Here is a 25273-nt window from a genome sequence, read left to right as displayed (position 1 = left end):
CATGATATAACTAACTCTAAGCAGCAAGGTTAAAAAAAAAAGTGAAAAAGATTTTGCACCATGTTTTTCTGAGCTTTAACTACATATGAAGTCAGAGCAGCTGGCAACAGAAAAGAGTTTGGAAGTTTGGATCCCCTTTCCACATATTTCCACAGCTTAAAGTATTTGAATTTCTTTTCAGTTTAACCGTAAGTTTCCTGGATTTAGCACTTCTGTTTTGAAAATAGTTACAACAGCCCTATCACATATTTTGTTCTTAATTATAATTTCATCATCTCCACCTTAACAATCATTTATTGGCAGCATACTGAAAGCATTTGTTGATAATATGCTTTCAGCCAGATCCCAGAAGATACTGAGCACAAGCAGCAAGCTATTTCACAAAGTCATGGCTCCCTCGATACTTTGAAGCAGAGGGCAATTAGATTCACCATGCTTATCAGCTTCTTATTTTTTAAATTATGCATATAACCAGAAATATGAAGACATGAACCCCTGGCAGACATAGACAATACTTCTAACAAGAGTATTTCTTTACCTTGCAAATGCTCGCATTAGCTTCCTTCTACAGAGACCGTCCTTAATTATTAGGTGGTCTGAGCTCCATGCCCACCCAATTTACATTTCCATGGGAACTGATTATTCAGAAGGGAATTCAATGTGTTCTAGAGCTCTCAGTACATAAACTTTCCCTTCTACTACGATGCTGTCATCTTAAGGGATATCATGGGCCAGTTCAGCAATGCATCAAAAAAAAAAAAAAACCCACCACTAAATGACTCAAATCTACTATCAAAAAACCCCAAGCTTTAAACAGAATCAAATGCCAGCTTAATACATTTTCCAAGAGCTGGTTTGACAGCCTTACTAGCCTCATGCTAAGTGCAAGTCTGCAAATGGAAAATCCAAGTTATTTCTAGAGCCTCTATCAATAGCCTCCGGATGTTAGATTGGTGACAGATCACAAGTACAACGCTGGCAATAGCCCACACCCCTTAGGCTGTGTTTCACACTTGCTTGGGATGGAAAAGCATTACTACCACTGAAATACCAGTTATGATTACCTTCAGTACTCTATAGTTCTACAGCTTTTCATACTATACTTCACTGTACCTTTCTTCCACTGTAGTAACAAGGCTACTCATCCACTACACTTGTTCTCTCCAGGAAAGACAAGAGACTTGCATGCTACAGAACGTCTTGCTTCAACAGAAATTTACAGGTTATTTTTAGAGACACTAAGGTCATAGGAACAAGCCTCACAGTAAGTGTGGAAGGTAGGAAAACTTCAATGCTTGTAAAATCTAGGTGTTAACCTGAGATTAGAATAAACTCTTGAGAAATCTTACATCTTTTAGAGGATGATTTCATTTCAGGGCCCCCCTCTTTTCCAATTTCATTTCAGGACCCCCCTCTTTTCCAATTTCAAGCCACTTCTAAGAATAGAATATTTGTCACCTAAAAGATAAGGGCCAAGATCCTAAAAGCAGTTTAGAAACTACATGGTAAGGTGGCACAGAAAATAAAGAGCGAGCCTGATGTTTTCCCAGTAACACAATTTACCACAAGCACATGCTGCAACATTCTGCACGAGCTATTTTCCTAAGCACTAAAGGCTTCATGCCCAGGTATCTCACATTGCTACAATCCAGCCAAAGAGTGATGAAGGCACAAATAACTGAGGCCAGGTCATCATCTGCCAGGATAGGACTGTTTCCTAGCCAAAGCATTACTCGTGGATGCTGCTATGTCGGAGCCTGCAATCAGCCAGGAATCCAAGAGTACTCCTAAACTGGAGGCTGGACTGTCCACATGCGGAGGTGCATCTTCAGCCAAAGGAGACTATTTTATCAAGTAAAACTCTTCAAAACGCTATCTTCTGCTCGCTAACACCACCTCTTTCTTGCTCTGCTTCAAGCAACTCTTATTTTCCCCCACTGTGATCTGATCCTGTCCAAGTTCTGGACTACTCCATTGGCTTTGCAATGCAGAGACCCAACATACTGAACACTGCTGTGTATTGCTAGTAGTTAAGTTTGTGTGGTCTCAATGGTTCAACAACTAGATCCACATTGCTCTGAATTCTTACAAAGAATTTTCCTGTAGGACTTGTCAAGTGGAAAAAAAAAAATCTAGGAACAGGTGAAATTTTCCACCGTTAGTGAGACAGGAAGTTTTCCTGCCACTGAAGTGCATTCTTCTGACCCCACCTCATCTAAACCAGCAGTTCTTCTTGTTAACAATGTGAAATATTATAGAGGTAACCAAGAAAGGAAAGGAATGGATGTCTGTTCTGTATTCACCATCAGAAGGATATCAACTCTGTTTTGGCCTGAATTCAGGTTTGCTTTCTCCATACCACAGGTTCTAACCACAAGTTTTCAAAGTTGGATTTCTCCTGCGTTGACTGAACTCTCTTTCACCTGCCAATGGACTTGTGGGGGGACAACAGGCAGAGGATGCAGGAGGAATGGTCCCCTACCACAGCATTAACCTGGGTCACCTCTGTGACATGTATTACACAGAGATAATAGAGCTCACAGCAGCAAGGACATAGGAAGCACCTTCCGCTGTCTTGTTGTTATGTACTGCTTGCATTCACTGTCTAAATTGAACAACAAGTGATATCAAAGATATTCACTTTCATTAACTTGTTTCCCTGGCCTCACTGCACTCCCATTCTCTCAAAGATCCTCCCCTTCTAATAAATCTTGTCCTTTTAAAATCTTAGGAAAGGGATAAGTTAAGAAAATTAAGGATACCTACTAACATGATATACAAGAGATTAGATTCCAAAAGCCTCTAAACAGAAATGTTGCGGGAGAGCTTCTACCCCAAAACTACAGCTAGAAATAGCAAAGGTTAAACTGAGGTTGACTGTGCACTATACAGTTTCCACACAAACTGCTGCCAGCAATACAGCCTCCCAGGCAGAAGTAGGAGCAATCATATTGTGAACAGCCCTGGCAGCTTCCCTCCCTTTCACTGCAGCTTCTCTTTCCTCAGCAGGACAGAGGCCCTTTATTCCTGAATTTGAAACTTAGAATAGAGAAGTGACACTCATACATTCAATTGTTCTGACACACCTGCCCATGTCGCAGCTGGTCACAGCCAAGTCACCCAAGTGCACGCCAGCTCGGATGAAGGCAACAACCAGTTCCCTTTACCAGCAACTACACAGTGCTACAGAGCTCACCTTCAACAACAGCACATTTGCATTCCCTCTGGCTGCACTTTCTCTTGGATCAGAGAGGGGGAAAGAACAATCAAAAGCAATCAGTAGGGTGGCAGCAGTGGCAGCAGGCGGCCTGAGCAGCAGGAACTGAAAATCAAGGGAAAAATCCTTACTAATTCCTTCAGACTCCAGAAGTACTGGAGTCTCCAGAGTACCTCCAGACTACCAGTACATCACCTAGAGGCATCCCAGCTCTCTGCCTCCCTGTCATGCTTCAGACTTCCCCTGTTAAAAATCACCTTTGGCATTCACATACTGACAGATTACTGCCCTCCCTCCCCATCTTGTAAGAGTTCACTATAAGCCTAATAAGCAAGCTTAAGCTCCACCTTCAACAGGCCACCTACTCTACAAGTGACATGTAGCACTTTTCCCTGTTGACCTAGCAATCCACAAAACATGTCACAGAGCACACACTTATCTCTAGAAATCCCCAAATCTGCCACACCATGCCAAACTTTGATTGGCCCCTAACCCACACCTCTACACTGCCTTAACCCAAACAACCTACCCCTTTACTGTCACACATTCAGGCAGGACACTACCCAAGGGGTTGTACACCACTCTTTGCCTTATCCCCAGCATTACTTCAGGAAATTAATTGACCACAAGGTAAAGTTTGTCATATGCAAGTCATTTTGGAAATACGTAAACTGGATCATTAAATATTTACATAACATGTTACATGGTTTTGCATGAAACTTGGCAGCTCTGGAATGCTTATTTGAGACATCTAGCCAGGGCCTGGGAAAGGAGGAGGAGAAGAGAAAATACCCTGGAGTGGGAAGAAGGAAAGAATAGTTAATCCCTTTTCTCTCAAGTAAGTGCTACAGAAAAAGCACACATTATGATAGTCTTTTCCATGACTGCACACAGAGTTCCTGCCTAAATGTCCTGGAAATAACCAGTGTAGTGTTTCTATAAGCACGCTCCTCACATTTTATGCTTGGAGTCACTTTCCCAGTCCCTCTTTCCTCCCCTCCCCACGCATTAGACTTTGGCTTCCCTGTTAGTCTATTAGCTGCCACTTTGTTTAGGGAACTAAGGCCACATAGAAAGTTGTTTGCACCATTCAACTCTCTTTATGGTTCCCATGAACTGCTATTAAAATCAGGATGAAAAGAAACAAGACGCCCTAAGGGAATTGTTCAATGGACTAGAACTGGTAAAGGAGAACTACAGATATTTCCATTTTTAACACTATCAAGGTATGGACTCCAAAATGCCACCTAGGACCCAGTTCCCTTGCAGTATAGGACAGAAAACAGAAGTCTAGAGACCGTCACAATCCCCCTATCTGCAACATGAATATTCTCCACAGCATCCACCTGATATGTCAGTTAGCAACTGAGTATGAGTAGGAGCCAAAGCTTGTAAGGGAATTACTAAACATAAAAAGTTTTAGTGACATCTCTATGATGGCAGAGTTTCTCTAACCGAAGCTGGATAAAATTATTCAAACAGTTCTATGTTAAAGAACAAGATCCAGGAGCAGTTTTACCAGATGTCTGCAGGGACAGGAAAAAAAGACTTATTTTCCGTTTTTATCTTTTCGTAACAAATTTGCAAGTTTTCAACTTACACACTGCCATTAACAGGATTTTGAACCTATGGAACATAAGGAAACACCAGGAGGGTGACCGAGCACTGGCACAGGTTGCCCAGAGAAGTTGTAAAGTCTCCCTCCTTGGAGATATTCAAAAGCCGTCTGGACATGGTCCTGGGCAACTGGCTCTAGGTGGCCCTACTTGAGCAGCGGGGTTGGACCAGAAGACCTCCAGAGGTCCCTTCCAGCCTCAACCACTCTGATTTGGTGAACCTCTTCTACTCTGTTTCTCAAATTCTCTAGTTTCTCATTGTACAGACTGTCACCAAGAGTTGCCCAGCCTCTCCGATAGTACACCAACCCTGTCTGTTAAGCACAACAGTAGGATCATGTAGTTATACCCAGAGACCCACTATGCCTGGGTAGACCACCCTTTGCTACTCAAAGACAGACTCAAAGGACTGGGTGGGAAGGGGGGGAGGAAAAAAAAAGTAATTTGAGGAACATGAAAGATGAGGAGGCGTCTATATAAGAGATAAAAAATGAATTTGCTAGTTAGTATTTAGCTACCTTTTCTTCAGAATTTCTTAAAATATGCCATCAAGAAGACAAGTTGCTGAAGCTAGCAAGATACACTTTTTACTGGAGAATGGTGATATGCTACATCAATATTATAATTACATCACTGCAAGATATACAAGTATTGCTTAAGGAGCCATTTTTCCACTCCTTTTTTTTAAACAACTCTTTCAACCAAAAGAGCAGTTTTGATGAAGCTCAACAAGAGTAGGTTGTTCAAAATGAAACCCTTGTCCAAGGACCCTAACTAAGGGCCACATCCTATACCACAGACAAGTGTTTAGCTACCTGCCATGGGAACCGGATTTAACAAAGGGCATCACTAGGCCATGACTTAAATATATATAGTAAAAAAAAAATATTAAAAAATATTTATATTACATATATATATAAAAATATATATAGTAGGCTTCCTTGCAACTCTCAAACAGTAGCAGCCTGAGGCCCAACTACCCCATTTTACAGAAGAAAACTCAAGGTAAAAACCACATAGTCTAAAATGAGGTAACAGGTCTGTATAGGCAGTAAATTTCTATTAAAAGACATACATAGATAGACAGACAGATCTTTCCCCTCAGTGATTCAAACCCTGCTTATCTTAATTAAAAACCAAGGAAGCAGCACAAAGTCTCCAGGCTTGATGCACTATCCACTGGTCCAAAGTCCAGTGGGGACAACAGTGAAAAACACCGCTCCACAGCTTCCGTGCGAGGCGATGTCTACCGAAGTGGTTGTAGTCTGATCCCAGGTGTCCATGAGTTATGCTCCCTAAGAAGCGGAGGCCTGCCAGGCAGGGGTTATTGCAAGGGGGACAGGGCTGCTGTTGCCAGCTCTACCGGCTCTGGCCTAAGCCCAGCCTGTGAGGTAATGTGAATTCCTTGGCTCAAAGCTAGCACCTGAATTCTTTGGAAACCACAGGAATTCAGCACAGAAAAGGTAAATATCCCAGCGGAGCCAGTGCTAATTAGGAAGCCAGGCTACTGAAGGAGGGGGTGCTGCGAGGCTGAGGGGGGTGAGCTCAGGCAGCAGGATGACAGCTGGTGACAGCCACTGTGAAGCCGGGCTGTCTACCTCGCCATTACGGGAACTCTCATGTCCTTCTGGAAAGTCTCCCCCAGCTGCTCCTTGGGCCCTTTGCAAGAACATTTGGTTTTCAGCTCAGTTTTGCCTGTTTCTTTTTTATAAATCCATTTTTCAAATTCATTGTAAATCTGACTACGAGGTTCCTGCTGGGATAGGACCCTTCCAGCCATTCAGGCTCAGAAATAAGGTTGCCTAAACCTGGTAGTTCAAGCAAAAAAGTAGGCTATAGAGAAGTCTCCCCAAAACAAGGAGCCATTTCACTATGAATTCCCCACACCATGTGTCAAGTCCCCATTATGTCTGCAGGCACCAAGAAAGACAGGTCCACCAGGCTCCCTTCTGTCCCACAAGGAGGTACACAGAAGGAGGGAAAGTCAGACGGGAGAGAGAAAGGCGTCCCTAATTGGCAAAATGGGGAAGGCTAACAAACAGCACAAGCTATTCCTGGCCCCATGTCCTCTTCAGCTGTACTTCAGACACAAGTCAGGCTTGTTATTCTCTCCTTGCATGGATGCCCCTCCAAAAAACAGCATAATCCACCAATTCAATAGTTGGCTGTAAGAGCAGCCTTGGGACTTCCACATAACTGGGCTTGGTGAGTCACCTTCAAAAGCATGTCAAAGTTTGTAATTAACACTGCAGTTTATCAACAATGCACCTCTTATTCATACTAGGATATAAAAGGTATGTCAATAAATATATTCCATCACGTATGTTGGAAGTCTCAGATAAACAAAACTACCTAGATTTTTAACAAATTAACAGATGACTGAGTTATACCCTCAGGCAAACCTGGACCAAGCTTGCCAAAATCATCTCATTCTCCAAACCTATACTGTCTATGCAAAGGTCCCAGCTACAATTCTCCAGGCTGTGAATCACAGATTGCCAATCTAGATGATAATTGTCCTTTCCAGCACCAAGTTACTAAATATCTGCCAATTTAACAGATGTATAGCAGCATGCTTTGTCTACTTTTTTTTTTTTAAGTATGTCCTAGAAAAGTGTTCGACACCACATTTTTCAATCCAACAGACAAGGATCTTAAGCCACCCAGTGCTGCTTTATGCTTTAAGCACAGCTTCAGTTTTGTTTCAAGCCTCAAGAAAGAAAAAAAAAAAAAAACCCATCCCACTCCCTCCAAACAGATCACCGAATATCCCCAAACATACCTATTAGCGGCGTTCCTTCTAGAGGTGGACCAGGCCTAAAATATGCAAGAGGAGGTTTGATAGAGTTTGAGGGAGGCAAGACCAGAAAAGTAGTATTGTATCGAAAGATGAAAACATGGAGCACATTCACTAATACCATTCTTAGTAACTTTCCAGAAGCCTGATACCTGACCCTGCTGACCTAAGGCCCTGTCCCTACGGCTCTGTCTCTACTAAATACAGCTTATTCCATGGGGAGTGGGGTGGAAATAGCTACAAAAGGAACCTACTCAACATCAGCACTTCCTAATTTTTACTCAATATTCTTTTAGGGAGTAAACAAATAAAAGCTTTGAGGTCAATATCTTCCTGAAAAATTGCATTGGAAAAAAGATAACTTCAGCCAGGGTAAACCAAACACTTATTCAGTACTTTCAGCACAAATCAAGCAACAGTAGCTGAAGGCTTTGTTACACACCTCTGGGTACATACCTTTCACATCTCCTTCAAAGGAAACTTTTTCTTCACTCTTCCACATGGTAAGTGAAACACAAGTTACACATGCTGGATCCATAATCTCTTTCTTCTCCTCAGCACTGAAGCCTCAAATTCCACTCTAGATCATGTCATGACAAGACTAGCTGTGCCAAGAGAAACCAGGCCTAAGGAAGTATCTAGTCAAACATCACAAATGTGTATTATACCAAGCCTGTTCCTTTTAAAGATCATTACATCTTATGGTTTCCTGCTAGCACTGCTTTTCTGGTAGAGGTCACCAACTTTACTGAAACAGTCAGGTTCCTCTTCTACTTGGAATACACAAAGCATAACACTGGAAGGCAACATTACCTTTCAGACAGACTAAGAAAAAGGGAAAAAGAAAATTAAGAGAACAACCCAGAAGAGGTCACCCTGACTACACTTCAGAGACTACCTACCTTCAGAAAGTAAACTAAAAACATGGAAGTCACCATAGTGCTCCACAAGCACTAGCGGAGGTCCCAAAACCAGATTCCTTTGTTCTGCTGGTGGGTTTCCCATTAGATTGCTTCAATACCACCTTTGATTCCAGGCCCTGATCTCACCTCTTAGTTCTCTGCTACAAATTGCTTCCATTCTTAAGTAGTGTGGGGGTTTTTTCTTAAGTAAAAAAGAAAAACCGGCTTCCACTCCCAAAGGTTAAAGCATTCCCCCCTCCCGCACAGCTCAAGTTTTGTCCCAGCTTTAAACCAAAGCATTACACTGTGTGAGGCAATAAAAGGGTCTCTCCCAGCACTTAACTCCTACTGTTAAATGGAAGGCAAAAAAGCTAAATAGGAAGCCAGAATCCAGTAGCTCCAGGTTCCTTACCTCTCATCGACTGAATTTGCAAATCCAGGGCATGGGAAAAAGCCAACTCGCTAAAGCTAAAGACCACTAGTGCCATCTGGAGGCCATACAGAACAGCCCACCTAAATTTTTCTGTCAACCTCTGCTCTCGCTTAAGTGTTGTCCTCCAAAGAGAGCTTGCCAGCATTTGCTGCACAGACATACCAACTCTACAGCCATAGAAGAAGGGAAAAGTTTAAAAGTTAAAGATATCGGTTGCAATAAATTTATACCTATCATGTGAAAGTATTCAACTACAAGTCTTGCTACAAGGTTTTAGCCATAGCTGACACTACAGCTGAAATTGCTCAGTGGGTAGCTGAAGTTCAGTAACAGAACTAGAGTTACCCTCCAGAATCAGGACTGTCCTTGGACCAGAGATAACATCTCATTTCCTCTACACCAGTCCCACAGTTGTACTGGTATAGCCGACCATATCACAGAGCAGCATTAAGATACCTAGTGCCACAGTTAGTCTCCATATACTAGCTACCTCTCACAGAGAGCTGTAAGACGGGATGCAATTTGAAGGAAAGGATAACTACCATTAGTAACACTGTGGTGTCCTGTACATATATGTTCCACTTGTCATGTATGTGGACACCATGTGCTCTAGATTTGATTATAGTTTAAACAAATGCAATCTAAACACGTATAAGACTGTTAAGGATTTTAGAACACTGAAAAGTGAGTTGCAAGTATTACTGCCACATGGGATCTTACCAAGATGGAGAGTCCAGAATTGAGACTGATGCTTCTGGATGGATACCCAGAAAGAAAACAAGTTATTTGCTCAGGGTTGACTACAACACCATTTCAAGCTCTAGAGGTGAATATTCTGAATGTCAAAAGAACAAAGAAATTCAGCCAGCCAGCATCCAGATTATCAAGTAGGGACACTGGCTCACATACTCAAAGAAATCAGATCATTGTTTCAAAAGACCTTTTACCTAGGATAGCCCAGGTGATCTACAGTCTTGCTACCAGTAGAAGCTCCTGGACTATTATCTTCCAGGAAAGTATTTCCAGGCACATAAAGTATAAAACGATTATTGGAACAGCAACCACAAATTTTCCGAGAGCAAATCATGTCTGATGCCTCCTGATTGCCTTCTAGGATGACATGAATGGTTCTGGGGACAAAGGGAGAGCAGTGGATGGCATGGCTCAAGACCTGAACACTCAAATGGCCCCTGTAAAGCTAGAGGAATGGGCTAACAGAACCCTCATGAACTTTAGCAAAAGCAAATGCAGAAGTCTTGCACCTGGGAGGAGTAACCCTGTTTAACATTACAGGCTGGGTGGGTAGAAAGCAGCTCTGCAGAACAGACAAGCCGTCCTGGTGGACAAGCAATGAATGAACATGAATTAGCAGTTTGCCTTTGCAACAATGAAGGCTAACTACACGCTGGGCTGCATCAACAAGTGTAGCCAGTAGGTTGATGGAAATGATTAGTACCTCTTACTTGTGAGTGCTTAGCAAGCACTGGACACACATCTGGAATCTCATGTCCAGTTATAAGCCCCCCAGTACAAGTAGAGGTATTGACTAAGTGGTGCAAGTCTGGCAGAGAGCTATTAAAATGGGCTGAAAAACATGATGTACAAGGAGAAGCTGAGGAGAAAAAGATTGTTTAGCCTGCAGATAAGAAGGCTAAGAATAGATCTAACTGTTGTGTTCAACTCGTTAATGCATGGCTATAAAGACAGAGCCAGACTTTTCTCAAAGGTGCATAGCAGAAGGCCAAGAGGCAACAGTCAAACTGCAACAAGGGAAATTCTGATATTAAAAACACACACACATTTACAGTGAGAATGGTCAAACACTGGAACAGATTGTCAGGAAAGACTACGGAATCTCCATTCTTGGAAGATATTCAAAAATTTATGGTATAAGGCCGTAGAGCACCTGCCCAAACTTTGAAGGAGATCTTGTATTGAGAAGGAGGTTGGACTAAAAACTGTCCAGACTTCCCTTCCCACCTAAATAATCTGATGATTCTATCTTAAGGGATTCACTAGAACTGCCTGACTAGTGTATTTCAGTCAAAAGAATATACTTATTTCCTTCCTCATTTCCTTCCCTAGACCTCTAATACAACTAGAATTGTTAAAAGAAAAAAAAAGCATACACATCCCCACATACACTTCCCCCTCAAAGCAAAACATGTTACGCTACTGTCAGAGACAAAAATGCTATCTTATCATAGAATTGGCACACTTGCCCCCAAACAGAGTAGAACACTTGTCTCTTACACATATGGATTTTTCCAGAAGTAAACTCCTTTGTTACAACAAGATCAGCAGAACTACCTTTAAGACATTAATGATGGTGCGAGTCCTATTTTGGAGGCCTGCTATGCACTGCCCATTTTCAGACCATCCTAGCAATCTACTCATGTATTCACAATCGATGATCTTGTTTCCCTCTTCACTTTCCAATAACATGCAATATTAGCAACTAATAATTTAATTGCTGATTCCCAAGAGAAAAGTCTTGCATGCCAGGCATGTTTAAGTCTCCTTTTCTAAAGTTAATATAGTTGTCAATTTTTCCACTGACCAAGATGAGCTACCCCTTCCTGCCCCCCTTTAGGGAAACAACCTGTTCATATTATCTTTGCAGGCAGAGGCACATCACAACACACCTGAAGGGGATTTGTTCATCAATTTAAAGGAGGATATTTCTTGTGGGATCATTATTAATATATCCTTTTGGATTCAGTATCTGCTTTGGATAAAGTTAAGTTGGATTCAGTATCTGCCTAAGTCAGAGCCATGCAGGCTTGAACCCTAGAGATATTCTTTCTGGATACGTCAGATATGCTTATAAGACAGATTCAGCATTGCTTAAAACTGTTGCAGAAGACAGTCCTATGATGCTCTCTTCTCAAATACCACTACAGTTAAGTTTCTGGTCTGTTGGAAATTCAGAGGGGTGATTATTTCAAATTTATTAGTTACTATAGACAGGTATTTAGCTAAACTTCTGTGATGAGGAGAAACAGGTATTTTTGGCAGACAAGTGTTCCTCCTGGGAATCTTAAGTATCTTTCATGAATTACACACAAAAGAAAATTGTCATCTTGAAGGGTAAGAACAGTGAGCTAGTCTAAACCCACTTACTTGATACTGTAGAAAAAACAAATACTGACCTAAAACTTAGAAGAGCAGTTGAAAGTATTAAAACAAAGGCCAATTCAGCCAACAACAGGTCTCCAACTGCTTTTGTCTTTAGGATTAAACAGAAATTGAGAAAGTTTATATTCCCTTCACCTTGGAGGATGGAGAAGGGGCACAAAGGCATGAAGAGTCCAAACAGGTTTCAAGAAGAACCCAACCTTGAGAATGAACACGCCAATGATGGTGTGTTTGGTCATTCAACCCTTAAGAGTTGAAAACTTGCTTTATTTATTTACATATGTAATAAAGTCCCTCACTAAAGATCCTATAATTTATATAGAGAAAACTGATGGGACACAGGATGATAAAGAATCATATATTTAAACTCTGCAGAACTCCCTAACTGGCACTTCCCTCATTTGCTATTGTGTCAGGAGTACAGAGGCAAGCCAAGACACCTCTGGATCAGCAAGTGCAGGTAGACTGAGAAAGAAGAAACCTCCCCTACCTGGCCAATCCTTCCTCGTAGAGATAGATGACAAGTGGATCATAGGATGTAACCAGAACATAGAGGCGCACATCGAATTTGAAATCTGAAATACAGTTGTCAAGAGTCAGTGACTGCAAATATCTTTCAGACATCATATCCAGTTGATGAATTTCAACAGACCCTGAGAGTAATAAATCATTATCTGCTGCTGACATAGGTGCCTGAAGCTTTCCCAGTTGAAAAGCTTCCAGATTTTAACGAATTCGCTAGATACATTTTTCCAGTACTAGAGGAAGATAGACCACTCAATTATTCAACTGAACTCCTGCAAAGGTTGCAGAGATCCTCAGGTGTGGGGTTGGGGGAAGAGAGAAAAGCAATTCCTAAGCACACTCACCATCTATGAGCAGCGGGTTGCTGATGTAACGAGAAACCAGGATGTTGTCTTCCAGGACAATCTGGTTTGGCTACAGAAGAACAGAGAATCCAAGAGTGAAAAAAACAGGAGGCTTAAGGAATAAGAAGATGATCAGATCAAACCCACCATTTTTTCCAGCCTTTCCCTCCTAAAGCCACTCTGTACCAACAATTATGTTGTTGGTACAACATAAATGAAAATGAAAAAACAAAATGAAAAGACACTACTGTCAATCACAACATACTTAAGGTAATTAGATCCTAACCAGAAGCCTGGGAATGATTACATTGCCAAAAAAACTGCCCATTGAATCTTCCAGTTAAGTGCTCCTTAGAGTAGAATACAGATTTAACAGCCACATGGCAATGATGTAAAATAGGCAGAAAAAAAAAACACATCTAAGAAGTGACTGTCATTCTGTTTGCTTCTCAAATGTTTAACCAAACACATGAAGGAGGGGTTTAGAAGACACTGGAAGGAGTATGTAACTATAGTTGGTGAGGAAGTTACAAGTGAAGAAAATGACTCCTCAACTTGTGATCTTTATAGCTAGATCCTGGGCTGGTATCCAACCCTTTTGTCTACATGAGTAAATACCTCCTACTGAGGTTCAGTTCACAGCAGGGGCTACTGCACCAGGAAGACACAACCCTTGTAGCTCAGAACAGAAAGCTCTATCTATGACAAATATACATCGCGAAGACATGGGATCTGTTGAAAAAGCTTTTACTTTTTGCTGTATGCAAGCCTCTCTCTTGTAATCAGTTTTAACTACTCATACAAACAGTTTCTTGCAAAACATTTTCTTGCCTTCAGTTTGCAAAAGAGTCAAGAGAACCCCGTCACCCTGCCTTTATTCAATTTTGCATGTATTCAGCCACACCACCAGCATCATGAGCAGGAAGTCTAGGCATATAGAGTGCACATATACAACGTGAGGGAGCAAGCTCAGCTTCCCTCAGCACATCACACAAAAGTGACAGCCTGTTTTATTATGGATCAGAGAAATTGAAAGGTTTGTTGTTTTGTTGGGGGGGGGGGGGGAGGGGTGGCGTGTGGTTTAAACACTTCTGTGATGAGATTCTAGAAGACACTCCCTTAATGGCATCACACATCACACTGAAGGAAACTGAAGTCTTTGGGCCAAACTAGCTGAAGTGTTTCTGGAACAGATGTACACAAAGGGAAACTGGTCCCAGAAGGGTCTTTTCCCCAGTTCATGGCCAACTGCCATATAAGCCTGAGCTCGTTCCTCTCTTTCAAGCAAAGAAAAAGCTGAGTGCAGCTCTGGAAATACTTACCTCATACACTTGGCAAATTGCTCCTTTATTTTATGGGAAATGATCCAAGTAGAGAACAGATGAGGCAGCATGACCCTTTCAGTGCAAGGGAGGCTAAAGGGGTTTGAGTGAGTGAAAACAAAATGACTCACCAGTCAGTTTTGCTGCTGAGAATATTTATTGGAATCCCCTCATGTGTTTGGCCCCTGCCCAGATGTATTTGTTACCTATGACAACCTAACTCCCTGCAAAGCCCAAAAAGGGCAAAAGACACTATAACCAGCACATTGAAATCAAAGAACCATCCCCATTACACCTCAGTAAGAGCACACTGGCATTTAGATAAAACAGCTCTAAGATTGATACACATCCTACTGTATCACATAAGGTTTCATTGTCACTGGTCTTTTCCAGGGGGAAGAGGGAGACAAGGGGACTGTTTGAGGACTGTTTAGGTCCCACAGGGAAACAGCTAAGAAGAGTTCTGGGAATCTTACCAAGGCCAGCCTACTGTCAGCCACAAGGAGAGCATGCAGCAGCACAGCTTCTCAAACTGCCTCAGCAAGCATGAACTTGCTCCTAATACGCTAAGACTTGAAAGTAGGTTGCAAGATAAGCACAGCATACAAAGAAATAGATTGCTTTTGATTACGCAGCATAGGCCTGGGCAGGCTTTGCCAGCTGCTCAGGACTGTTGAACTGCTCACCAATGTATGGTTGAAATCCAGAGCACGGCCAGTGTCTGGTTAGATGTTTCCATGCCCCTTGCCTGGAAGCTGGCATAGTTTTGCAGACAGTGTTACTGAAGAGCAGTCCTTTTGCTGAACACTTACATTGTTTATCAGGTAGACACCTCGACCCCTGGAAGAGGCCACAGGCTTCACTATCCATGGGCCTCTGTCCTTAGAATAGGTATCTGGTTAAAAGAAAACAGCACAAGACCGAAACATCTTCCATTTTGCTTATTTACAGAGGAACAAGAATCAAGAATGTTGCCTACAGTAAAAGCTTTAGAAAACTCCATGAGGAGATCAAAGTCTACATTTTTGATGTCCCATTTTACCCCTTGGGACCCACTGCAATTATTGCAGCCCCTCCCTGAAGCCCCTTCTGCTGCTCTGATACATTCATTTCTCTGTCCTATGCCTCCTTTTGGCACTTCTCTCTTCAGTACTCCCAGATATTAGTCAGGGATATTGTGAAGTTGATCATCAACAACACCGTCCACAAAAAAAAAGCTCAGTTCTGGAGCCTTAAAGCCCACATCCACTCTTGAGGACTTACACAGGCATGGAGTAAACAGCAGAGTAGAAATTATATAAAGAAATCATGTGGGCCTTTTCCATTGTCTTTCCAGCTTCCTCTAATTTTGTTGCCTTAACCACTGGCATGATCAACAGGCTGGGATATTAAAAGTAATTCCCTTGCCCCCACCCAGTTATTTTGCTTTAGGTCTGGGCATCATCAGCCATTCACTTACTGCAGAAGTCCTGGTACTCTGTCGGGAGGATAAAGGTCTGAGGTAAGATATGGAATGCCTTGAATCCATGGGCCAGCTGCATACGACTGACGTTCTTGTATAGTCTGTCCTTTCGTGTCAGTTCATATGACCTGAAGTCCCAAAACAAGAGACTGTATCTATTTTTTCCCCACATAACCCCCCCCCCCCATTACCGCAACCCTTTGTCCTAGTTACTGAAGCATCTGTAGCCCTGTCAGATGTCTAAACCCTAAACTGCAACTACTCTTCAGTTTTACTCTCTATGCCCTATGGCCATATTAATATACATCCTCATTTGTAGCACCACTTGCAATTCCCAAAACAGACTGAAACATAGCAAACTGTTATAATGGTGTTTGTAAACCTTAGCAGGTGACAGACTATCTCTGTAACTAAGAACCCAAAGCCCCAAATACTTTACTTAGGGGAAAAAAAAAAAAACTTAAAAAAAATCCAGTATTTGGGCTACAGACAAGCACTTCAACTCACATACTATCTCCCCAAAACCCCAAAAAAACATTTAGAATGAAGACAGCATGTGGCACAGGCCCAGTGCGTTGGGACTTCACAGTATCATGTATACTCTGGTTTTTTTAGAGCTACCGATGTTCAGAGTTTTGCAAACCATCACAAAGATGTTCAGCAAAACATGATATCAAAGCCTTACCTAGGGAAATGATTGACTTTCTGAATATCTGTAAGGGAACGCAGCAAGTAGGGCTTCAAGTGTGATCCTGTCCACATGAGATTATAATCGCTGCTATTAGGGTGTACCTAAAAAGCAACATAAGAACACCATACACAAAAACATAGAACTAATGAAAAGCACCACCACTTGTCCTACAGACTGTGACCTTATGTCTATGAGATCAAAGCAATTCTAGTTTAAGACAATCTCCTCTACCCATCTCTAATATTAGGGCAAATCTAGCCAGACTCCTGTCCTAAGCTACTGTACAGTGGTGCCGGGAAATAACCACGTCATATTTCTCTAAACAAACTTGTGGTTTTGTTCTTTTTATAGACTGTTTAAACCAAATTTGTAAAGCATTTTAGATTTCTTCAGGAAACTTGTGAGACCAATTCCTTAACTTGGTGTTATTCAGAAGAAAATCCACCATACACACACATCTCTCAAACTGTCATTAGCTGCATGTAGGACATTCTTTAGAGCAAGACAGGTGCTAGAAGAGAAACATGAAACACTACATCAATGCTTCTGTGAGCTTGCAAAGGCTGAGAGATTAAATTCTTCAGATCTTCCCAAGGGTGTGAGATGACGCTTTAAAAGCAAGAAGAGAAAAAACACATGGCCCAACTTCAGCATCCCTTTTTCCCTAATTTTGCAGGCTTAAGGTTAAAGGGTCCTCCTTTGAGAGAGCAAAATCACGACATATTTCGTGTCTGACTGGCAGAGTATGTAAAAAGCAAAACTTCAGGAGGGTCCACAGCAACTTTCTGGTTCTAACCCTGCAGAGTAAAAAAAAAAAAAAAAACCAAAACACCCAACCAAAACAAACCGACCACAAAACAAAACACAAAAACCCCAAAAACAACCATCACCACCACCTCCCAGTGCAGCACATAATCAGATCTGAAGTTCGTTGCACTCACCTCATGGAATCCATGGGCAGTCAGAATGCTTCGAACCAGACGGCTGTCTGTTCGCACAATTTTATAGGACAAGTGGTAGCGCTCTGTTAAGAGGCCAAGAGACACAATATTAGAGTCCGCATCTAGAAGAATAAACCAAAGTTACCTATGCTACCAAAGAAGAGAGAAGAGCACCATAGGACTCAGCACAGTACAGCTATGCTTAATCCACAGTGGAACATCCACACAGTAGCAGCACATAACAGGCAAAGGGTGATAGGAAATGCCTGTCCATCTCTTGGGGCATTAACTCCAATGATGGCATTGAACTGACTTACACCAATCCTTAGGTATAATATTGCTGCATCACTGAAGCCTATCGTATCAAAATAAAACACAAGACATCCTAACAAATGTCCAGATTTTTTTTTTTTAAACAGCTCTTTATATAGACTGCTTTATAACACTCCAAACATGATTTCAGCTCTTTCGTCTCTATTCAAGACTGATATTCCTAGCTATAAGTAATCATGCCATATGCCCCTCATTGACATGGCTAGCTTATATGATCACTTTTTAGATCTCGAAAACCCAAAATAGAACACTGAATTTTTGTTTACATCTCATTCACTTGTACTGATCTTCCAATAAATAACTGCAAAAAAAACCTAGGAAATAAAGTAAACAGGACAAGGAAAGAAAAAGAGAAAAATCACTATCCAAGTAGAAAGTCATAAAAACAAAAGCAGTAAGCAGCACTGGAGGCATAAGATAAACAGAAAGCAAGTAGCAAGACTAGAGTCCAGTTGTCATACAAAAGGATGTGGCAATCCATAAAAGAGTTCAAAGAAAGTAGAGGCAGAAATTGCAATGCTAGAACACAGAATCACTTGGAAAAGGCACTTTAAAAATTGGTTCAAACTGAGAATAGAAAGATGAAGATTAGATTAAACCTCAGGAAATATGTTCTACCAATAAAAATAAGTCTAAAGAAAAGAGTAAGAAGTATCATAATGTGGGACCGGACAAAGCTCAAGGAAATTTAACAAGTTGCACTATTCAGCAGTAGACTTTTTAAAGCACAAAAAGCCTCTACCTCCTGAGAAAAAGCAGAAGAGAGACCACACTCCAGTTAGGATACAAGTTACAATTACCATCAGCTTCTGCCACCATTCAAGTGTTTTTAACTCACATGAAAAGGATCAGGAGTTTCCACACACAAATCACCTTCTCTACCCCTTACCCCAATGTGCCAGAAGCATTTCTACTTGGATAGGATATTAGAAACGAGGGCACCAATTACCTAAGAAAGGGAGAAGCGAGAGAAGAAAGAAGTGTCAGCATCTTCACAAAAAGAAGCTGAGTAGATTTTTAGCTTTTCTCCAACTCAGCACATCCAGAATGAGCTCCCAGCTGTACACACCCACAAGTACTAACTCTCACAGTTATAACTGTTTATAACAACTCTGCCTCTTATTTAGAGGCTCTCCCTTATTTGATGACAGGTTTGATCTCCTGACTCAAGTGCTGCCAGAGCAGCAATCATTTTGTTTATGGCCTTACTCACAGTTGTGAGGCTGTAGTCACAGAGATTTGTTACTACAGCTTACTACTGTTCTTGCCACCGTGGGGCTGGCTGCTTTATTTCCCGGTGTAACCCTCTCAAAACTCACTGCAATGATTGAGTTTAAGTTCTTAGCTACAGAGTAGGGAATTTGTATTCTGGTCATAAGTTCTAGCATGGCCTCCAAGTTCAATTTGCAAGCAGACAGTTCCAACTCGAAACACATCAGGACCCAATGGAGGGACAAATATAGACACTTGTCACAACCCAAAGACGTGATAAACATTCACCAACTGAACAAGCGTTTCTGAACGTCTCAGCGCCCAGAGACAAGAGAGGATTGTAATTTTCTTCCTACCACGTCCTCTTCCCCACCACAAAGAGAAGGGAACATCCAAGTAAGACTTCCACCTCATGCCTTCAGGCCAAAAGCTGGAACATAGTTGCACCCACCTCCAATTAGGCGGAGGTAGCTGTCGTTGGTCAGAATGGCTTCAGCATGAAACACCAAGATGGGGATCCGCCTGCAGCCGCCACCAGTCCACTTGACACATGGATGATCCCTGAAATGGCAAAATAGTCAGTATAAGAAACTGCTGAGCCTCATACACACAGCAGTTACTTACAATGAGGACACAGCAATTCTCCCTACTTGCCCACCCAGCCTAGGACACAGGCAAACACACTGTGGGGAAAATAACCAAAGATTGGCAAGGAGAATTGTAAACACACTGAAGTGACTTGCAGCTGGGGTGTAGAAAAATACATATATCATTCTAATTGTTGTCTATCCTCATGTGTTTGACAAGTAGAACATCTGTGTTCAGATAACATAGGCCTGTGATAGACTTAGAGGCACCCTATCAAACGTGCTTGAGACTCCTGCCCTGCTGTGGGAAAGATCAAAGCACAGTGATAGACTACGCCTGCGCAAATCCCTGAAAAACAGGTGCAAACAGGAGGTTCGGTGATCCTCTAGCAAGGACCAAGCTCTGCGGTGCCTGTGTCCCCCGCTTGTGTGCCTCTGCCTGGGTGCTGCTTCGGGGATCCCCCAGCTGGCAAGGTAACGAAAATAAATTTACCCTTTGACTTTCAGCCATGGTTTTGTGGTTGTTCCTGCACCCTGCCTGTGCTGACTCACACATTTGGCGTAGTTGGCAGGATCCAGGAACAAGCATGCCATGACTGGCAAAAAAGTTGGGGACTGGGGAGGCCACAACGATGACTCCCCGTATTCTGGGATGGCTCAGCTCTGAGCGCTGGACTCCCGTGGCCACTTTCCTGGCTACATTGGCTCTGTCGGAAGCATGGCCTGAAATGGATGACGGGGCAGTGGTTACCCCCCAGACAACTGAAAAGGCTATGCACGGATTGCCATGGAAAGCAGCATCAGGTTCTTCTCGCAAGTTAGCGGGGAGATTGGGATGGTTATTAGTTACTGGTCTTAGAGCTCTTGACCGTGAAGTTGTTGCATTATGGAATAAAATGAGAGAACTGGAAAAGGAAGTTGGGACTTTACAAGATGCAAAGGCAATTGTGCATGAAGTCATTACTACTCAAGCAGAGCAGTGCCATGGGTTGCAAGATACTGTAGAAGGGTTGATAGCATGTATTGCTAATAAATGAGGGAGGGTGCGGAGTGAGCGTGCGGCTGTGTGGTGCTCAGTTGCTGGCTGACCACGACAGTCCTTTTTGGCACCCAATGTGAGGCTCAAAGGGTGAGCAGATTTGATTGGAATGTGCTAAATCAAATTTATAGCTGTTATTTCTGTTTAGCTATTAATCGGCAGGCTTCTGTGCTTGCCATGGGGCTTGCTTGCCTTACTGTGTATTAGAGTCTAGTGCTCATTAGTGGCTGCTTTTTGCTTTCGCTGCTTGCTGTACTGTTTATCATCTGACTCTGATGTGCCTGGGAACATTTTGAGAACAGCAATGGCTCATGCGTTGATTACAGGATTCAATCCAGACAGGGCAGCAGTAACGAGAAGTATCAAAATGCAGCTTTTGAGAGGAGCATCTGCCTCACTAAAACTCTTGATTATACCAGCAGTCACGAATGGTCACTGGTAACGTAGGCGCCCTAGCAAATAGCTTGAGGGAAATTAGAGCTGTAACTTTGGGACCATCTGCGCGGGTGGTGGATAAAGGAAAGCCGGCAAAACCAAAAGGAGTTACATCACGGGTGATGAGGAAAAAAATGTGGAATGATCTTGAACAAGCCGGTATCCCACAGTCACAAATAGATGGGATCACAACATCAGAAATGTTTTGCCAACGGCAAAAGTTAGAGTCTACGCAAAAAAGCCTGGCCACACAGCCAACTCTGCACCCATCCTCCATCCCTGCCTGCCACCTCAAAGCAACGCACTACCTGGCAAATGCCAAAACAGCAGAAATGAAGGTTTGGCAGGTCCCCCAAAATTGCCGAATCCTATTTGGCCTGTTTGAAAACCAGACGGCACTTGGAGAATGATTATAGAGAATTGAATAAAGTCACCCCCAACTTGCCATTACAGTACCAGACATGGTTACTCGTATAGAAAAAATCAGCAAAAATTTAGGAGATAGCATTGGAACGCTGTTACTGGTGTCGCGAACCCAACATCGAATTGAAGTTCAATCTGAAAAAGCGCAAGCCATAGCTCTTCAATCCGTGTGCACAATTACCCCACATCAGGTTATCAAACCCGGAGTAATATTATCTGAAGGAGCTGGAGCAATGGCATATGTATTACTGGAACAAGATGACACTCTTGTTTTCCTCCCTTATCACATGTTGGCTCGTCGTGCTTTGTAGTGCTTGTACTACAAGCACATGCCCTGGATGCATTTTCACAAGATCAGCATGTAAATACTTGGATTTGGTTGGCCTCTACTGTAACTAACTCGTCTGCCTTTTGTATTGAGGGAAGATTAACAGCTGCAGATCTCTTGACAGCGTGTTTCATTGGTGTGCCAACCCCAGTATTCCGTATTGTCACAACCCAAAGACGTGATAAACATTCACCAACTGAACAAGCGTTTCTGAACGTCTCAGCGCCCAGAGACAAGAGAGGATTGTAATTTTCTTCCTACCACGTCCTCTTCCCCACCACAAAGAGAAGGGAACATCCAAGTAAGACTTCCACCTCATGCCTTCAGGCCAAAAGCTGGAACATAGTTGCACCCACCTCCAATTAGGCGGAGGTAGCTGTCGTTGGTCAGAATGGCTTCAGCATGAAACACCAAGATGGGGATCCGCCTGCAGCCGCCACCAGTCCACTTGACACATGGATGATCCCTGAAATGGCAAAATAGTCAGTATAAGAAACTGCTGAGCCTCATACACACAGCAGTTACTTACAATGAGGACACAGCAATTCTCCCTACTTGCCCACCCAGCCTAGGACACAGGCAAACACACTGTGGGGAAAATAACCAAAGATTGGCAAGGAGAATTGTAAACACACTGAAGTGACTTGCAGCTGGGGTGTAGAAAAATACATATATCATTCTAATTGTTGTCTATCCTCATGTGTTTGACAAGTAGAACATCTGTGTTCAGATAACATAGGCCTGTGATAGACTTAGAGGCACCCTATCAAACGTGCTTGAGACTCCTGCCCTGCTGTGGGAAAGATCAAAGCACAGTGATAAACTACGCCTGCGCAAATCCCTGAAAAACAGGTGCAAACAGGAGGTTCGGTGATCCTCTAGCAAGGACCAAGCTCTGCGGTGCCTGTGTCCCCTGCTTGTGTGCCTCCGCCTGGGTGCTGCTTCAGGGATCCCCCGGCTGGCAAGGTAACAAAAATAAATTTACCCTTTGACTTTAAGCCATGGTTTTGTGGTTGTTCCTGCACCCTGCCTGTGCTGACTCACACACACACGCTAGGCACCCTTGGTAGTCAGCTATAAAGGGAATCTTCCAGATCATCCTCTTTTTGGGTTGGTCTTGCTAAGTCGGAGTCCTGTTGAATTTGTATTTATTTTACTGAGTATAATTTGGGAGAAACCCCATCAGTTTTCACAGCTCCAGTTCTCTGGATTTAAAGCCTGAAAACAGGATCTATAATTCAGGATAAACCATAATTGCTGTTATCCACACAACCAGACCTTACAATGCAGGTTCCAGCCTCCAATTTAAGAACTGCAAATCAGTGTGTGCTGCCTGGTTGTAATCCTGGACTCTGAAGTGCACAAAAAGGCACTCATGCAGGCTTGGCTCAACACAACACAACTTGTGTGTTCTTCCTTTTTAATTTCTGCCAGATGCAGTGGAATGCAAGCCCAGAATTCAACAACGATGCCCCCAGCCAACCACTCAAGCTACAGGATCTGAGATACAGTGATCAGTTCTGTCCAAAACAACAAGGCTACATTGGGAACTATTGTCTCCTCAGAGGAATTAAGGACACACACCAAAAAAAAAAATTAAGATTGTTATATAAAATCCTAAGATCACAGAAAGAAAACCTGTCAACTTCCCTAAGCAAATAAAACTCAGGATGCTTATTACTCACTGCGCAAGGACATGGAACCATGAAAAATTTAACAGAAAACAGAGACTGAGCGGTTGGAGACACACATCTCTCTCTACACAGACAAGAAGAAATGTAGACTGGCAGAGGTAGATAAATGCTTCTGTGTATAGAATGTGCAAGATCATTGTCTGCCAAAGGTTTGGAGAAACTACAGAAGACAAAACACTTCCTACACTTATGACACAGGAACAGAGATAAAAGGGCAACTTTCTGATGCTAGGACAAGTAAGTACTCTTAAGTGTAACCTTGGTCCTCTTAACCAAGTTATTACCGTTATCACCCAGACAAATTAACTTCACAGCACTCCCATCTGCTTCCACCACCTCTAAAGAAAAAAAAATTAAACAATATCAACTACTGGGGTGTAATTAGCTGTTCAGACTGGAAAGGACCCAAGAAGCTTCCAGAATTTACACTACAGGCCAGAGCCTTACATAAGTGGGAAATGAGCTGAGGCAACAGAAGGGGAGTTATGTTAAGCCTGTCCTGAGGATTTGCAGTAAGGCTCAATCCTCCAGGTGACAGTCATTCACTCCTAGCATGACCCTTGGTCACTTGATACAGACACACTGTTACAATTACATTCTAGGTGAAGGCAGTTCTGGACCTTTTCATCCACAAGGGTCTGGCAAGTCTAAGCCAACTAGTTGGTATGAAGCAACATTCCCCTAAATGCCTTAAGTCACTGCAGTTTGCAGCTGGGCACTCAGTCAGAATATGCACCCAAAGGAAAACAAACAGGACATATTAAAGTAGGTCCAGCTGAAACAGAAAAGCGATTTCACTCTGGGAAAGAATAAGTGAGCGACTCCTTCACAAGCAAAGATAAAAGAAGTTACTAAACAAAGATGGAACAAACATACACTAGAAAGTAATAAGAACTCTAGGAGCTGAGTTGTCGCAAGACAGTTTTTAAAAAAGAACATAAAACATTGCTATCAGTCTACTGCACAGTACATTTCCATTCTCTGCAGCAAAGTAAAAACTAAAACAAAACAAAAAACTAAACAAACAAAGAGAAAGGACATTAATTTCCTTCATTTTCTTAAACATCAGTAAGAAAGTTCCCAGCTTAGGAACATGACAGGAAGAGATCAATGAAACCACAGACTTGTAGTAGTTTATGGAGTAGCCAAGGAAGGGCTGCACCTCCAACCCTGATGAATATGGTGGTCTTTTAGGCTACAAATGTAGGTAGCCTGCCCACAGGCTTGAGGCGCATCATCTTCTGCTTTATAGGTAGGAGGAAGGTAAGGAATGCAACTGTCTTTTCACATTAGTACAAATCCTGCAGGAAGCGCAGGGAGATAGAAGCAGTTAAGAAGTTTTTTTCCTACTTACTCCAGCCCATCTACAACATCTTCCTCCTCCTCCTCTGAGGACGAGCCAGTTTCCTCCAGATCTCGAGTCATCCCAACTGGCATTTCCTCTGGGAGTTTTCATACAGCCCTGTCTCAGTAGCCTCCAAGACTCCTTCCTGCAGATTCAAGGGATCTTGCAAGAGCAGTTGCCTGCAATAAGGATTAAAAACATGAATGCATAGCTGAGCAAGACAGCAAGAGAAACGAGGTAACTTAACTCCTACCTCCTGTCAATACATATTTCTCACAGGACTATCAACAAGCTTGCAACAGGCTGTAAATCACCTCCTAGCCAGGGGAGCGCAGGAAGAAGCATCACCTTCCAGCAGGTTATTCCCCACCTGCCCGTGAGAGTCATTCAGACGCTTGCCGCTGAAGCGCGGCCCCTGCCCTGCCTCCAGCCGCAGAACCGCACCAGGCTGGCCAGGCCCAGCCCAGCGGGAAACCCCAGCTTCTCCTC

At 42.7% G+C, this 25273-nt stretch overlaps 2 protein-coding genes across 2 annotated transcripts in view; one reads left to right on the top strand and one right to left on the bottom strand.

Moving 5' to 3' along the window:
* The window catches only part of TTLL5 (tubulin tyrosine ligase-like family, member 5), a 137601-nt gene extending 117487 nt beyond the window's left edge, over window positions 1–20114 (bottom strand). The window contains exons 1-8 of the mRNA XM_009319496.1: window positions 20014–20114; window positions 19385–19494; window positions 17389–17471; window positions 16442–16548; window positions 15754–15884; window positions 15107–15189; window positions 12973–13042; window positions 12594–12678 (exon numbers count right to left, since the gene is read on the bottom strand). Of these exons, the coding sequence (XP_009317771.1) occupies window positions 12594–12678; window positions 12973–13042; window positions 15107–15189; window positions 15754–15884; window positions 16442–16548; window positions 17389–17471; window positions 19385–19494; window positions 20014–20114 (770 nt within the window). The remainder of the gene's footprint in view (window positions 1–12593; window positions 12679–12972; window positions 13043–15106; window positions 15190–15753; window positions 15885–16441; window positions 16549–17388; window positions 17472–19384; window positions 19495–20013) is intronic.
* Window positions 20115–20987: 873 nt separating this feature from the next.
* Window positions 20988–25273, top strand: part of LOC103913051 (chromosome unknown open reading frame, human C14orf1) — a 7566-nt gene continuing 3280 nt past the window's right edge. The window contains exon 1 of the mRNA XM_009319495.1: window positions 20988–20997. Coding sequence (XP_009317770.1) covers window positions 20988–20997 — 10 coding nt within the window. The remainder of the gene's footprint in view (window positions 20998–25273) is intronic.

This window comes from Pygoscelis adeliae, unplaced genomic scaffold (assembly GCF_000699105.1).
Source record: "Pygoscelis adeliae isolate BGI_AS28 unplaced genomic scaffold, ASM69910v1 Scaffold71, whole genome shotgun sequence".
In the NCBI taxonomy this organism is placed as follows: Eukaryota; Metazoa; Chordata; class Aves; order Sphenisciformes; family Spheniscidae; genus Pygoscelis; species Pygoscelis adeliae.
This window is presented reverse-complemented; position numbering and strand designations above follow the sequence as displayed.